At 39.7% G+C, this 17,020-nt stretch overlaps 1 protein-coding gene across 1 annotated transcript; it reads left to right on the forward strand.

Annotated features, from left to right (window-relative positions):
- Nucleotides 1-3,485: 3,485 nt before the first annotated feature.
- Nucleotides 3,486-7,601, forward strand: matn3a (matrilin 3a). Its single transcript, XM_023806719.2, has 4 exons — nucleotides 3,486-3,675; nucleotides 3,821-4,396; nucleotides 5,169-5,288; nucleotides 7,462-7,601. Exons 1-4 carry the CDS (start codon nucleotides 3,486-3,488, stop codon nucleotides 7,599-7,601), a joined length of 1,026 nt encoding a protein of 341 aa, XP_023662487.1.
- The last annotated feature ends 9,419 nt before the right edge of the window (nucleotides 7,602-17,020 follow it).

A 17,020-nucleotide genomic window follows, 5' to 3' on the forward strand; every position in this document is an offset into this window, starting at 1 on the left:
TTTATCTTCAAATATTGTGAAGTTATCGTTACGTGGGTAGACTCTGTTGCATCATGCAATCAACTACCTCCAAAGAGAGAACTTAGTAAGGAAATGTATGTATATATATATAACATATATACAGACACGCATACATACATTACATATATATATGTGTGTGTGTGTGTGTCTGACTGAGTGCTATCTATGGTGCCCCCTCCTTATGAGGTACTATGGTGATATACAGAACAAGACAATGTAATCAAATGTCTTAATCAGTGTCCTTGGAGTGCCGAAAATGTGACACGGCACCCTGTAAAGTGCCCTTCCAATGGAAAAGGGTACCATCATGAAGTGCCCTCTATGCCACCCCTACATGATTAAGTGTCCCATAAGGTGCCCTTGCCAGAAGAAGAAACGGGATGCAGTGCTGCACAGGGTTCTCCTAAGCGGAGATAAAACATGACAAAGTGTCCAAATCGGTGCCCCTCCAGTGGATTAAATGGGATGCAGTGTTGTAAAGGGTACTCCTAAGCGGCGAGAAACATGATAAAGTGTCCAAATCGGTGCCCCTACAGTGAATTAAATGGGATGCAGTGCTTTAAAAGGTACTCCTAAGCGGAGATAAAACATGACAAAGTGTCCAAATCGGTGCCCCTCCAGTGGATTAAATGGGATGCAGTGCTTTAAAAGGTACTCCTAAGCGGAGAGAAAACATGATAAAGTGTCCAAATCGGTGCCCCTCCAGTGGATTAAATGGGATGCAGTGCTGTACAGGGAACTCCTAAGCGGAGAGAAACATGACAAAGTGTCCAAATTGGTGCCCCTCCAATGGATTAAATGGGATGCAGTGCTTTAAAAGGTACTCCTAAGCGGAGAGAAAACATGATAAAGTGTCCAAATCGGTGCCCCTCCAGTGGATTAAATGGGATGCAGTGCTTTAAAAGGTACTCCTAAGCGGAGATAAAACATGACAAAGTGTTCAGGAACCCTAAGGTTAGATTAGACTACAATTAGAGTTTAAAATACTTATTTCCATTTTTATTCTTGCAGGTAAATACACTTACATTTATAAAAACTTACATCTATTCCAACCATTTATGTTTTCAGTTTTAGCCACACCCACTTTAGAATGTTCAGATGTCAAGAAGGACTAGTAGAGGTCCAAAACAGATAACTTGTGCCATTAAATAGTGCAATAGGTACCCTTTTAATTTTTTGTCCCTTGCCTTCAAACAGTGTGAGTCCAATACAGATGAAGAGTATCTATGGTCAGCAAGTAAACATCTTTTCATCCTGTCATCCTTGAGCTGTCTGTGGTAGCAAGTATCCATTAAAATACATTAAAAGTGCATATAGGAGATATCAGAACCTGTACCTTGCAATATGTCTGTAAAATAACTGTACAGTGTTATGTTTAGACCTATTAAGAGAAACAAGTAATATTCAAGGATCATTTTTAATTTGTTAATTTTGTACTCCTTATAGCCTCGTGCGCCCTCTACTGGTGGGTCTTATTTAGTCCTTTGGATGACCTTGAAATTGCTGCTATTTTGGGTGATTCTCATGAAACCATCAACATCATTTCCTCTGTATCATAACCACAAAGGTGTCCATTTAATGATAATTTAATAAATAAAAAAAATGTAGTTTGCATGTGTAGAATCAATATGTTGTGATCCTTCAGTTTTGCCACATTACTTAAAAAATATATCAAAGTTTCAGTGAAATACGAAAAATATTAGGTTGTAGATTCCAGAAGCTGTTGTGGTAATGACAGAAATCAGTCGAAATCAAACAAAAATGTTAATTAAAAAATATACATTATTTCAGAGTTTCAAGTAATTGAGCATGAATGTTAATAAGCATGACAAAGATTTTTTTTTTTAAAATGTGACAATGTTTTGGCTTTCTTAATAATCTTGATGTTTCCAGACTGTTGGGGTAATGAGATTTTTAAGGACTTGTTTTGGGAAATGTTAAAACACATGTTAAATTTTGTGTAAATGTTTTTTTATTTGCCCTTACAAACACTTCAGACCTGGTTATTAATGGCTAAAAAATACACAAAAATTAAACATTCCCCATGCAGGTATAATTAGCTCCCAGCTCTAAGTGTAGAGCTTATGTGTTCTGTCCAGTCCAAAGACGCAGGTGAGTCAGTATCTGTAAATTGTCCTTAGTTTGTGAAAGTGTCTGTGTGAGTGTGTGACCTACGAAGGACTGGTGTTCCCTTATGCTGCCTGGGATAGAGTCCAGGCTCTATATCACCCTGGAAAATGGTAAAAATGATAGATGACTGGATGACATACACATTATGATTGCATTTTGCATTCCATCAATACTATCATTCAGTATTTCTAAAATCATATCCTTTTCTTTTTGAAGTGTTTAAATCTATTTCAGATAAGTCTTGCTATACTGTACCACTAAACTGACTTTAAGACATCTCCTGGATTTCTCTGTCATACTCAGCACATCACTTTCATCCACTCTAGTGCTGTTTTTTTCATCATCGTCAACAACAACTACAAAAACATTTCAAATGTCTCCCGACAAAGTTTCAACAAATGGCTTTAACAAAGGCTGACCACCTTCCATTCAGAGGCCGGGTCAGGCTAGACTCAATGATTTTGCGAGCTTTATCCATTAATCACCTTATGATCGTCTTGGATGCATTCCATGATCAATGGGTTGGGCAGCCCTGGCTTACAGAATTAATTACTCAATATTCTATTTTTATTTTTTGGTGAGTGGTGGCCACATATTTAATGGGGGGGGGGGGGGCATGGGGGCATCCTTGGCTACACCTTAGGTCCACCCTTACAGGTTATAGTCTGACTGTATACCTTGTCACAAATAAAAATCCAGGAATGCAAAGTTTATTTATTTACTGTCCCATACTGGCACCGTCCCATAGCACTGCTCTGTTTTCATTTGATGGTCCCTGGTTTAAGAAAGGTTACGATCTCCTGGTTTATAATATGGCATTTGTTAAAAATGCTGCAGTCGGAGACAAAAACTTACAGCAAAATGTTAAAAAAAAACAAATTTAGTCATCAGTATTATGTACTATATATGTTACAGTGAGCATAGTATTTCTTCTTAAGCTTGATTACTTTCTGGTAATTGATTACACTAAATTAAGACAAAAGTTTCTACTGCTAATACAAATTAAAATGAATACAAGAGGAAACATTGTGTGACAAGAACCTCAGTATAACATAGTATAATTAGTACTTAAACAATATATGGAAATTTATTTTTATTGATAGGTCTATAAAATGTTTTTATTGATAGAATAAATTTCTATCTTTATATTAAGAAAAATAACATGTTTTAAGAATATTTGGTATAAGTCTCCACCTCCACATTTGGGTTGGCTAAGCTTCTGCACGTGTTTTGGTTAGGAATGTTTAAATTTACTCTCTAGAACATATATATTTCAGATACTTGTGAGTTCAGCACAGGAACTTGAAACTGATGTGGCGAAGAGCTTAGAAACAATGAAATCCCTATTCGGAGGTCTGGTCTGCTGCTTCTCGGTCCTGACTTGGGAGGTGCACGGGACCTACAAGGCGAAGGACTTTACACCACAGAGCGACTTACCTGAAAGTTATGCTACAAACAGACTTAATGCACGGTCACGGGCGCCAGAAAGGGCCGTGTCAACACCAAGGACGCTGGATACCAGAGGTAGGCTGCATTTTGAGGCATTTTCTAAGAATCTGTTACACTCTTATGTGGGAAGAAGAATAAGATATGATAGGGAAGATCATGTGATTGGATGTGTCTGTGACTAAGGTTGCCTGAAGCTGCACTACCTACTTTTGACCACTAGGGAAAGGAGCGCAGTGCAAAAGCCGCCCCCTAGACCTGGTCTTCATCATCGACAGCTCCCGAAGCGTACGTCCTGGTGAGTTTGAAAAGGTGAAGATATTCCTGGGCGACATGGTAGACACACTGGACGTTGGCCCAGCTGCTACCAGGGTGGCAGTGGTCAACTACGCCAGCACGGTCAAGATCGAGTTTCTACTCAAGACGCACCTCAACAAGGCGGACATGAAGCAAGCCCTGATGCGCATCCAGCCGCTGGCCACGGGCACGATGACTGGCCTCGCCATCAGGACAGCCCTAGAGAAGGCCTTCACTGAGCAGTCAGGTGCTCGGCCACCTTCCCAGAACATCGGTAAGGTAGCCATCATCGTGACGGACGGCCGACCCCAGGACCAGGTGGAGGAGGTCTCAGCCACAGCCCGAGCCTCTGGCATAGAGATCTACGCTGTTGGGGTGGACCGAGCCGACATCCAGTCACTCCAGTTGATGGCCAGTAATCCGCTGAATGCGCATGTCTTTTATGTGGAGACCTACGGAGTCATAGAGAAGCTCACCTCCAAATTTCGTGAGACTCTGTGTGGTAAGAGCAAGGCCGTTTGCGCCAAGTCGTTTGTCACTAAGACCTTAACTGTTACAGCTGGACATAGTAGTGCCTAATGAAACATGTGGGTCAATTCAGGCCTGATTATCACAGTAATCATTTACTACTTCAACTAATCAAGCAAAACCATGTTTTATAGAGCATGATTAATTTTCATCTTAAATGAAGTTTATAATATATATAAAATTAAATTTTATAATGCATGTATTATAAAACGTTATAGGAGGAGACATGTAATTTTAGGTAATTTTGCTTTATTTGAGAAAGTTGTTGGTTTTAAAAATTTTAGTTTAGAAATAATTATTTAGAATACTGTAAGAGATTGATTGTTGATACACACACACACACACACACACACACACACACATATACACTTTTAAAACTCAAATGCATTTCACACTAAACTTTAACCATAAATTCCAGGAACTTTCTAGGTCTAAGTTTAAACTAAGCTGATTCTGTATGTTATTGCCAGTTATGTCCAGTAACAAACACATTGTCAATATGCTTTACTATCTTACTTGACTACTTTACGTTACATTACTATAAACTGCAGATTCATTGTACATTCTTTTACCAGTATGTCTTTCACCAGATGCATTATAAAAATGAATCTATTCTCAGAGCATTGGCCTGGGTGTCCCTGGGGAAAGGACCTTTTGTAGTTGTATAAAATCACGCATCGATGCTGATTGAAGTTCCACTTGCAGCCAGCAGGCCAGAGGCGATTGTCTGACCTCATTCCTTCCAGGTCTGGACCCCTGTGCTCTTGAGCACGGCTGCCAGCACATATGCGTCAACAGCAACGCCTCCTATTACTGCAAGTGTCGCGAGGGCTTTGTCTTGAACGAAGACAAGAAAACGTGTCAGAGTAAGAACATTTCTTTTTTCTGAGCACTAACCCTGACCGGATAGTACAGCCAAGGCTGGAAATAAAGGTCAGTCACTCCCCTGAGGCGAGACAGTTAGACGTGGGGTGACTACAAAAAAAAAACTGAGCTGGCTAGTCAAGGATCTGCATGTTGGACCAAATTTATACTGAACTATGGTGGACTGGCGACCTGCCCAGGGTGTACCTCGCCTCTCGCCCGATGATGCTGGGATTGGCTCCAGCTTCCCCACGACCCAGAAGGATAAAGAGGTATAGATAATGGATGGATGAATGGATAGTCAAGTTGGCTAGTAGAACAAATTCTGATAAAACTTTACTTAAGGACGTGTTTTTAGTAATTTATAAACACTCATAATGCATTATAATGCATTCATAAAGCATTACAAACATGGCTACAAATATTTATGAAAAGGCATAACACATTATAGCCATGTCTATTATGCATTATGACTGCCTTATGAAGCTCTCATCTATAATACGCTATAGATACCTTTATAATGCAGTACAAAGCATCCTTAATGCTTATACCAACCATTATTCTGCATTATAAAGGTACCTATAGTGCATTACAGACGAGAGCTTCATAAGGCAGTCATAATGCATAATAAACATGGCTATAATGTGTTATGCCTTATGATGAATATTTATCGCCATGTTTACAATGATTTATGAATGCATTACTATTTATGAATATGTTTATAAATCACTAAAAACATTGCCTTACGTAAAGTGTTACCAAAATTCTTAAGTTTCATCACTAAAGCTGTTTATCCATCTTCATTCTGATTCTCCTGCGTCTGGTCACTAAACCTAATTTGGTATAATATTCGCAGCTGCTGAGAATGAAAAATCAGTTACAGCACAATGACCTCAGCAATTTGTAATTTCCTGACATTTTAGAAACTTAAAAGGAATCATTGGTCATTGGCTCCATTCGTCTCCAGACTAGCTCTTAGGCTCACTTAACATTCAATGAATGTTTAAATGTCCTATTAGCCATTGGCAGTTAATGCTTTATTATTCAGCTGAATACTTACAGCTTTGCTCATTCGTGCAACAGGAAACTGTATTGATGTAAGTTGAGGCTGATAATATACCCGGATTTTAACCAGAAATTTCAGGTTCCACACAATTTTATTTTCCTTGCAGATGCATAACATTCCAGCACCATTCTTATGAGCTTTCCAGCTATGTAGTGACAGTTAACAGTATTGACATGGTTGTTTAAATGCACAAAACTGCAACATATGGTGGGTATTAATGGGGATTAAGGGTGATGTTATATACTGGGAGCAGAGATGAGAGAGCTTGTGTTGGTGAGTGAGTGTGTCAGTGGGGGAGGGTCTTTTTTTTAACTATTTCTATAGATGGAAGGAGAATTTCAGGTACTGTGTCTTAAATCTGCATTTCATCTGTTCTAATACAGCTATCTGTTCAGTTTTGAATGGTATTTAAGCAATGAACAGCCATATTTCAAATCAGATGTTGCTAGGAAACACACTGCCAGGAGTGTAGGGGTGTGGTATTTCCCATTGTTGAAATTCTCAACCATAATTATAGGCAGTAGCACAACTGAAAATGTCCTTTGTTTGTTAAAATGACATTCTTGACATGACGAAAGGACCCCAATGCACCCCAAAAATCAGTATTCTGAGTTAATGGTTCCCAACCCAAAGCACCTCACAACTGGACACTCTAAGCTAGTGGTTCCCGACCATACAATGGCTGTGGACCAGTTTACATTTTGCAAGTAATAAGTTTAACTGTCTCCATTATTTTCATTGTTCGCAGATGCGATTTGAATAGGGTCATGAAAAAAGGGGCTTGGCTTGAAAATACACAGCTTTTTTTTGGAAATTAACTTACCCCTCTTCAAGCATTCCATGGCCTTATGGGGCATCCCTACTCCAAACAGATGGTCATGGTATGGCAACCAACCACCATCATGAAATAACCATGATCTTATTTCATTTACCATGTATCTCCTATCAGGTTTTGGACAAATATGATGTGAACAGTAGTGATGTGACCGGTCCGTTCACTGCAGTCATCACGGCAAGATTAGTGTGCATGGGCTGCAGTAGACAGCTGTGATACTGTGAGACTGAGATCCCGATGCTAATGAATCCTGTTTTACCGCTCTGGCTGGTAGAAACCAGAGAGGTGAAAGCTCTTGTGACAGTGGATCCGTGTAAGTGCGAGGCCCGGCTAGCGTTCCAGAAGCAGACGCAAGAATCCTTCCTGGCACTTACGGCAAGACATATCCTTCTGAAACTAATTTTTAAAGCGTAATACCAAAAATGCTAGGCGTTTCCGTAATTTCGGTCACTAGTGTAATACTGTATATTACACGGATGTTGGACAAAAAAATATAAAAAGTACATTATATATCTGTCCCTTAGCTACCTAGCTATGATGACTTGGTGTATGAAATTTCTTTGACTGTCTGTTTTACTGGATGACATAACACGCCGGGTGCAACGCTTGGAGCGTACTGCAGGGGGCCGCATGTAGGGAAAGCCAAGCACAGCATCCTCCGCCCATGGACAATGAAAACAAAGTTCCTCTGGGCACCATCTGATGCATCCTTCCACTAATCAGTGTGACTTGCAGTTCGGAGCTTATTACACCAGAGAGAGGAAGGTCAGAAGACATCCTGAACTCAAAATGGACACACAGTCCATTTGATCCAGTTCCTACTGTATCTGTTAGGCTGCGAATGGCACCAACTGTAAATTCCTTTGACGGCGGACCACGATGTCTGTACTAAGCTCTTAAAGGTGAGAATATCGATTTGCATTTAGAAACCACAGATGGCAGCAGATGAAAGGTGATCAGCAGAATAATTCAATGTACAATGTAATAAGTAGAAAAATATATAGTATATTTATATATGTAGATATGTGTCAATATAATATGTGAAAATAGAGCATTGAGGATAAACTTTTGCCCATGATGTGGTGTATAACTCAGTAATGTCTATTTACAGCAAAAATACTGGAATGAACTTCATTTTCTGGAATGTACCATGTATGCTTTAAAATAAATTGAAAAATGCACAAAATAATGTCTTTCCATACTTTACAGATGTTCTTTCTTGGAAACAGTGAATTTGTGCTCATTCACGAACGCTAATAAATGTGTGCAGAGTGCTGGCTTGATGGCCCATTAGCTGCAATGGTTTATAAATCAGGAAATTATTGAAATTAGACCATTTTTTGAATCCTCAAAGTTATAAATGAGCAATATGTGACAGTTGTAATGTTTCCAAAAATTTCATATAGGAGTGAAATGTGAAATTACGACTTTCTCTGGAACAGGATCAGAACCACAGGGATGCGTGCTGATTTTACCAGATTTGGGAGTGGGGATGTGTTTGACGCAAGGAATTTGGGATAAGGGGAAGCACACGGGAAGACCAAAGGGCAATATGTCATGACTACTATGAAGTGTGGGGTTGGCATTCAGGATTTGGACATGAGGTTGACAAAACAGAAAATAGCTCAGTGTTATACAGGACTCAATGATTTTTATTTGTCACATGCAAGGTATACAGTCAGACAATAACCAGCAAAGAAATTAAAGTGATCACCTCCGCCATAATTAAAAAGGAATTGCAATAAAAGAATAAAACAGAAAAAAAATAATATAACAAACACATAATAAACAAGGTACAGCAAAAAAGAAGAAAAGAAAAAGAAAAAGAAAAAAGAAAAGATGTGCAACATAGCTCAAAAAAGTGTATGAGAATGCAGTGTGGCTGACCCAAATAACGATAGTTTGTTGTAGGATGATCGGAAGTGCAGTGAGTTAGGCTTCTGTTCCTACAGTATATCCAGAAAGCTGTGGGTTCAAAGCCTGTGTCCACCAACAGGAATATCACTAGTGGGCCCTTGAGCAAGGTCCCGTCTGGTCTAGCTCCATGTTCCTCACTTGTATGTTTCTTCGGACAATAGCCTTTGCTAACTGATTGTAATCACCTGATAGTATCTGGAACATTCCTTTTAATTTACTTAACAGACGCTTTTAGCCAATGCAACATACTATTTTTTCTTTTTTTCAGAAAGCAAGGTCAGCCAGTCCTTGAAGAAACTGGGGTTTAAAAGCCTTGGTCAGGGGCCCGACAGTGAAATCACTCTGTCAACTCAAACTGGTGACAACTGGTGAAAAAAAAAAAAAAACTGGTGACACTAATTTCAGGCCCAGTCTTACACTAAGCTGCTCACCTGTACAGCCATATCCCGCATGGCATCCCCCTCATTAACATTAAAAGGCAGCTTGCTTTTAATTCTTCACTCACTCACTCTATGACCCACAAGCCCCTGCTCTAAGACGACACAGAAAGCTTGGCTTCCCCCATACAATTTCCAAAAGAAGTGATTTAATCACTGTATCAATGTAAATGAATTTTTTTCATTTTTTGAAAAGTTCAATCTATCTTACTATCTTAAACTATAGCACTGATCATTTCCCGAGAGTTTTCTGAGCCCCTTGCCTGCTGTGCTTCATGGGCACATAAGGGAGCTTCATTCATAGTCTTGCTTAGGAAATGATCATTGGAGACATTGACTTGCAATCAGATATTTTAGATCCACCTGGAAGCCAAGCTTCTCTACAGGAGTTGGGACTAACTACCAATATCATTAATTCTCATGAGTTTCACATGGTGTTGGCCCACAGCTTTCCTTCATTCTGTCACAAGCAGGACCACAGAAGCATTTCACTGAAACACAGAGTAACTGTTAATTGTTTTGTTTGCCATCTTTTGCCATTGGTAAATATTATAAACAATGTTATTATCATTGAGTTTTATGGTTTGTCTAATCCTCAAGTTTAGTGATTTTGTTACTAGCCTAGCCCGGTAGTTAGCTTGCTAATGAAGCCATGTGTGAGAGCTAGAGGTTTTGAAGACACTGCAGCTAATGTTGCTGACAACATTTAAAAGAAATTTTTTAAAGGAGAGCAAATTTACATATAAGTACTGTATCTGACTTACTAACATGAGAAAAAACAACCATACTGCAGGGTTGCCAATTTTGGTCAGCTGGCTGGCATGAGATTTTCAATTTGAGACAAGTCTGCTTATACTGTATGTAACTACGAGTTTATTACCTTGTAAATATTCTGTAGGGTCTCCCTGTGACCCAGTAGGATAAGCGGTTTAGCAAATGGATGGATGGATATTCTGTAGGGTTCGCAAACTACCCCAGCACTTTTGGTGTAGCTAATTATAGGTTTATAATGGAATAATATAGATTTGCCTTAAGATTTCTTGCGTGAATGTAAGAGTCTGAAAGCATGAGTGTCACACCAGAAACGTGAGAGTTGGTTCCCCTGATACTGCCAGGTCTCCGCATTGTGGATCCCCCACACCAGAAACGTGAGAGTTGGTTCCCCTGATACTGCCAGGTCTCCGCATTGTGGATCCCCCACACAGAAACAGCCTCATCCTCTTCGTCTTGTGAGGACACATTTCACGATGCAGTTCCATGCAAGGTAAACGTACAGAGGCACTATTTGCCATATAATTCTGTGAATAGGTTCACTGTCTCAGTCAGGCAACAGTGGGACTATTCATGGACTTATAGCACAGAGACAGAAGGAATATCTTTCCACTATAAAGGTATTTCTATAACTAAGCTCACACAGCATGACTGTCTGGATGAAGCCTGTGAAATTACAAGTGCAGGATAAAGATTGATGCTGTTTCTGAGATATATCCCATCCAGCCCGTGCAAAAGGACTGTGACTGTGTGACATAAGAACATAAGAAATTTACAAACGAGAGGAGGCCATTCGGCCCATCAAGCTCATTTGGGGAGATCTTAACTAATAGCTCAGAGTTGTTAAAATCTTATCTAGCTCTGATTTAATGGAACCCAGGGTTTTAGCTTCCGCTACACTAGCAGGAAGACTATTCCATACTCTAACTACACGCTGAGTAAAGAAGTGCTTCCTCAAATTCAGTTTAAAATATTCTCCTGCTAATTTCCACTTATGGCCATGAGTTCCAGTATTTAAACTAATATTGAAATAGCCATTTGGCTGAACAGCATCCAGACCTGTTAGAATCTTATATACCTGGATCATGTCCCCCCATAGTCTTCTTTGCTCGAGGCTAAACAGATTCAGCTCAGCTAACCTCTCCTCTTAAGACACAGTGGTCTAATTAACAGTTAGCAGACAAGCCAAAGTCATAGGGAGGTGGACAGACTGTGAATCAGTCAGAAATAACATTAAATGGAAGTTTATGATGTATTAATAATAGTGATGATCTTAAAACTTCATAAACATGACACTGACAACGTCATATGACCCACATGAAATATGTCTGGGTTGATGATACACTGTCTGGAACCAGCCTCCTTTTGCTTTGGTTTTTGTAACAAAATGTAATTCCCAATGAGCTGAGTCAATTACCTGGTATATGACAAATGTCTGACTAGATGTTATGCAAGTGAAAAAAATTCTCAACATAAATAAAAATGACTGGCCCAAGACCCAGTTTTACTATCCAACGTAAAGTAATGCTACATTCACCTTCCCATTCCCTAGCAGACAGATGCAGTTAATCTATGTGTATAACTTCACTAATGCTAAAGCCAGTGACCCAGTTTCAGTACAGCAATCATTAACCCTGTATCTCCTCACTGCATGAATGATGGAAATACACAGCCCTATAGTTGTGGGAGGTAGGATCACTGAAGTCTTTTCTGAGCCTCGGTCTGGGCTTCCTATGGCATTTCTCACAGCACACTTAGATATTTGGAATCCATGAAAAAGGCCAGTCTTTTTCCAGACGAACAGCTAACATGGGATGGAGGAAAAAAAAAAACCTTTGTGACACTTGGGGATGGTTCATGAAGGTAGTGCAATCGGTGGAATATTTCAAGGAAGCTATTTCATGTACACATCACACACATGTGCAATGTGTGATGAGGCCCATGTCAAGTCTGCTCTGTACCATCAGCCACCTGTTTTGTCTCACTCTGCAGGTTTTAGGCTGGATAGAGTGAAACAGAGTGTTGCTCCGGGTCGATTCCACCCCCAGCTCTAGTGTAAGGCTGACAGTACAGGAAAACTTACGCAATCTATTATTTTGTGTTACAGATTTGCTTTGACATTGAAGAATTTCTTTTCTGTTGATCAGCGTCAAAAAGACAAATTCCAAACCTTTTATAAGCATTGTATTTATGAAAATAATCAAGTACAGTATACAGAACAAAAATGCAGCATGATTTTGTGACAGATCTGTTGCATGCTTGGTTTCTAACTGTTCTCACCAAAAGACAACTTTATATGTGTCGGGGCCTGTTATGTTCCCATTTGTCCAGCACAGATCACCCCATTTTCTCCCAAGTAGGGAAAAAAAAACTTTTGAGGGTCCAAGTTCAACTGGCTGTCCCCCAGGCATGCTAACATTATCGAAAATAAAGAAAAAAGAGTGGGCTTCCTTGTTAAAAGCAAGGCTTAAAACTATGATCAAGGTCAAAACCAAAGTCCATCAATGAGTCAGTTCGATTTTACGGTTCGTAAGTCACATGGGTGGTCAGAACATGCACAGACACATTAATGGACAAACATAGAAGATAAAAATGCCAGGTACAGCAGCACCGGCAGCCATGGTTACGATGTGTTATGTGTTAAGTTGCATGGAAGCTAAACTGAAGTAATAGGTCTTTAGTTGAGATTTAACAAATAAGTAACGCTTTAACAGATAAGCAACACTAACCACAGCATGTTTTTGGACTGTGGGGGGAAACCAGAGTGCAAAAAGGAAATCCCATGATGACAACATGCAAACTCCACACACATGGTGGAGACTCAAACCCTGGTCCCATACATGTGAGGCAACACTGCAAACCACTGCACCACCATGCTACCCCATCTCAGGGGGGAGAGATGGCCAAATGCTGCTGGATGTGTAAGGCCGGAGTAGGAACTACATACTCATGTTGGTCAGAGAAATCAGAAAGAGGCTTCCAGACAACATGAAACAGCTATAGGCGCTCAAATTTCTGTTAGCAAGCTATGCAAAGGCATAAATAGATGATCTTACTTTATTTTATCTTTTCAAAGGAGGAAAGGCAGAGTAACAGTGGAGAATCCTGCATACTGTGAACTGGAAAAATAAGAAAGCCAGCAAAACTGAGGACTTCAGAATAGAAATTGCAGTGCACTCAGATGCTACAGGTGACAGGGGTTTTGAGGAAATTGGCACCTTTACCCGTCCTCTTCTTGCTTTGCCGTTCAGTAATGCTGCTGTTGAGTGGTCATTTTCCCAAATGTCTCTCATAAAGAGAACAAAGTGGAGCAGACATCTCTGTTAAATATAATGAGGATCTGTGCTTACATGCAGAGGAACGGAATCGGCTGCCATAAATTCACAGCATCTGCAAGGATGCTCACTCTCTTCACTGCAGATATCTACTCAAGTCCAGATGAGGAAGACAGCACTGGTCTATAAAAGAAGAAAGCATTAAGACTGTATATAGTGGAGATCGAAAGTTTGGGCACCCCAAGTAAAAATGTGTATTAATGTGCATAAAGAAGCCAAGGAAAGATGGAAACATCCCCAAAAGCCATCAAAATGCAGATGAGACATTCTTATAATATGTCAAAAAAAGTTGGATTTTATTTTCATCACTTACACTTTCAAAATAACAGAAAAACAAATAATGGTGTCTGCAAAAGTTTGGGCACCCTGCAGAGTTAATACCTTGTACTGCCCCCTTTGGAAAGTATTACAGCTTGTAAACGCTTTTTGAAGCCAGCCAAGAGTCTTTCAATTCTTGTTTGAGGTACCTTTGCCCATTCTTCCTTACAAAAGTCTTCCAGTTGTTTGAGATTTCTGGGCTGCCTGTTACACACTGCTCTTTTAAGGTCTATCCATAGATTTTCAATTATGTTAAGGTCAGGAGATTGTGAAGGCCATGGCAAAACTTTCAGTTTACGCCTCTTCATGTAATCCACCGTTGATTTTGAGGTGTGTTTCGGATCATTATCCATTTGTAGAAGCCATCCTCTCTTTAACTTCAGCTTTTTCACAGATGGCATCAAGTTGGCGTCCAAAATTTGCTGAAATTTTATTGAATCCATTTTTCCTTCTATTCGTGAAATGTTCCCTGTGCCACTGGCTGCAATACAACCCCAAAGCATGATTGATCCACCCCCATGCTTAACAGTTGGACAGAGGTGCTTTTCATGAAACTCTGTGCCCTTTTTTCTCCAAACATACCTTTGCTCATTCTGGCCAAAAAGTTCAATTTTAACCTCATCGGTCCACAGAACTTGTTTCCAAAATGCGTCGGGCTTGTCTATATGTTCTTTTGCGAACTTCAAACGCTGATTTTTGTGGTGTGGACGTAGAAGAGGTTTTCTTTGGATGACTCTTTCATGAAGACCATATTTGTACAAGTATCTCTTTATAGTGGAGTGGTGTACCACAACTCCAGTGTCTGCCAGATCTTTCTGGAGGGATCGTGCAGTCAGACGTGGTTCTTGATTTGCTTTTCTCACAATCCTGCGAGCTGTTCTGTCTGATATTTTTCTTGGTCTTCCAGTTCTTGCTTTAACTTCCACTGTTCCTGATGACTGCCATTTCTTAATTACATTCCGAACAGAAGATATTGACATTTGGAAACGCTTTGCTATCTTCTTATAGCCTTCTCCTACTTTGTGAGCGTCAACTATTTTCAGTTTCAGTGTTCTAGACAACTGCTTTGAAGAACCCATGGTGCTGATTGTTGGAGCAAGGCCAGATGAGTCTGGGCATTTAAAACCTTTGAGATTGACAACACCTGGTCTTTCCACACAATGATTGTGAACAGTCCCTGACACTGTCAGGTCTCAGCTTGCCAAAGGGGGCAGTACAAGGTATTAACTCTGCAGGGTGCCCAAACTTTTGCAGACACCATTATTTGGTTTTCTGTTATTTTGAAAGTGTAAATGATGAAAATAAAATCCAACTTTTTTTTGACATATTATCAGAATGTCTCATCTGCATTTTGATGGCTTTTGGGGATGTTTCCATCTTTCCTTGGCTTCTTTATGCACATTAATGCACTTCTTTATGCACATTTTTACTTGGGGTGCCCAAACTTTCGATCTCTACTGTATAGTTGTTGATCAAAGCAGTCAGAAGGAGACTGCTCAGTAATGATGCTTGTAGAGTTTTCAATGAAAAATGTTTGTAAAGTCATGATGGAAGACAACAGGGCAGAAAATGGCAGGCAGAATTTAATGTGTGTTTGTCTGTGATACATTGCAGATAACAGATGGAAAAGGCAGACCAGAAAGCCTATAAATAGTTAATGTAACGTGAAATTTTGAATAATCTTGGGATGGAAAGAAACCAGGCACAAGAAAGGAGACACTGAACAAAAACACAAAGTGAGTGATAATATGCATCCTGTAAGTGTATATTTTAAATGTTATGCCCTGGGTAAAGTTTTTATGACCTGCATCACAGTGTAGGATAACTGTGTGAATGTTGGTGCTTGCATGTATATAACAGCCAATGAGGAGAGACATGGACAAAAGAACAGCAAAATTCAGTCAATTACAAGTCATTCACTCCTTTTAATGTTAACACGATTATGCATTAAGCATGACTATTATCAGCATGCAAAAAAAAACTGGTTTATTTCTTTGAGATGGGGTATACTGGCATTTCAGACATTGGGCTAGTTTCAGCTTCCATTGGATGGATTTTAAGCAGACCTTGGGCTGGAGATTTTTGCTGGACTGAGCTCCGGCACAAATTAACTGGGTGCAAGTGGTCTGACCCCATCACTATAAACAAAAACAACACATCCATCATATCTGTTGTTAGGATTAATATTTTACCCTGAATAAAGACAGCAGCACAGTGGCTCAGTGGTAAACACTAGAGACTTATACTAGTGACTTAAAATTGCCCTAGAATAGAATTCCATCCAGTATATACTCTTCTTCATGCTCTGGGCTCCTGGGATAGCATCCAGCCTTCAGTAGATAAGTGATTGTGGACAACAAATGTGTAATTGAGAGTGGTATTGAATACATGCCATGATGTAATTGATTACACATTTAATTTTATAATGTGAATGGGTAGACATTACACAAATATTACCCTCAAGCAGTGAACCTCACTGGGGAATACAGGGTTGCCAACTTTGGTCAGCTGGCTGGTGTGAGATTTTCATTTCGATACAAGTCTGCACACATATTTACATGTACATGTAACAGTTTTATTACCTTGTAAACGGTATTTAGGGTATGCAGACTACCCCAGTGCTTTTAATGTAGCTAATTTTAGATTTATGAAGGAATTATATATATTTGCCGTAAGATTTCTTGCGTGAGTGTGAAAGTGTGAGTGTCACACCAGATTTGAGGGAGTTGGCAACCCTGGGAATGCATGTCTGTGCGTCATCATTTCCGGTGTTATGGTTTATGTGGTGATCTTGTTAACTGGTGACAACGGCGTGCGCTCACGCGCCAGTGTTTACATATTCGTACATTCTTGCACGTATGGTGATGGCAGATTCGTTAATTTTGGAAAAGTGAAATAAAATAACAAATATTCAGAACGGCCCATGCATATACTTCAGGATATTTAGAAAATATACTTGAAGAGTATATTTTCCGTAAGAGTTTCGATTATTATTTTTTTTATTGGCTCTCCAAACCTGACGAATCTGCTTCTGTCCTTCGCAAAAATAAGTGAA

This window comes from Paramormyrops kingsleyae, chromosome 19 (genome assembly GCF_048594095.1).
Source record: "Paramormyrops kingsleyae isolate MSU_618 chromosome 19, PKINGS_0.4, whole genome shotgun sequence".
In the NCBI taxonomy this organism is placed as follows: Eukaryota; Metazoa; Chordata; class Actinopteri; order Osteoglossiformes; family Mormyridae; genus Paramormyrops; species Paramormyrops kingsleyae.

What these genes read in the sequence shown, in the direction of transcription:
- matn3a (XM_023806719.2), top strand. Translation starts at nt 3,486, where the DNA reads ATGAAATCCCTATTCGGAGGTCTGGTCTGCTGCTTCTCGGTCCTGACT. An exon ending in AAGGACGCTGGATACCAGAG is followed by an intron (nt 3,676 to 3,820) that starts GTAGGCTGCATT and finishes TTTGACCACTAG; the next exon opens with GGAAAGGAGCGCAGTGCAAA. An exon ending in AGACAAGAAAACGTGTCAGA is followed by an intron (nt 5,289 to 7,461) that starts GTAAGAACATTT and finishes TCTGGCTGGTAG; the next exon opens with AAACCAGAGAGGTGAAAGCT.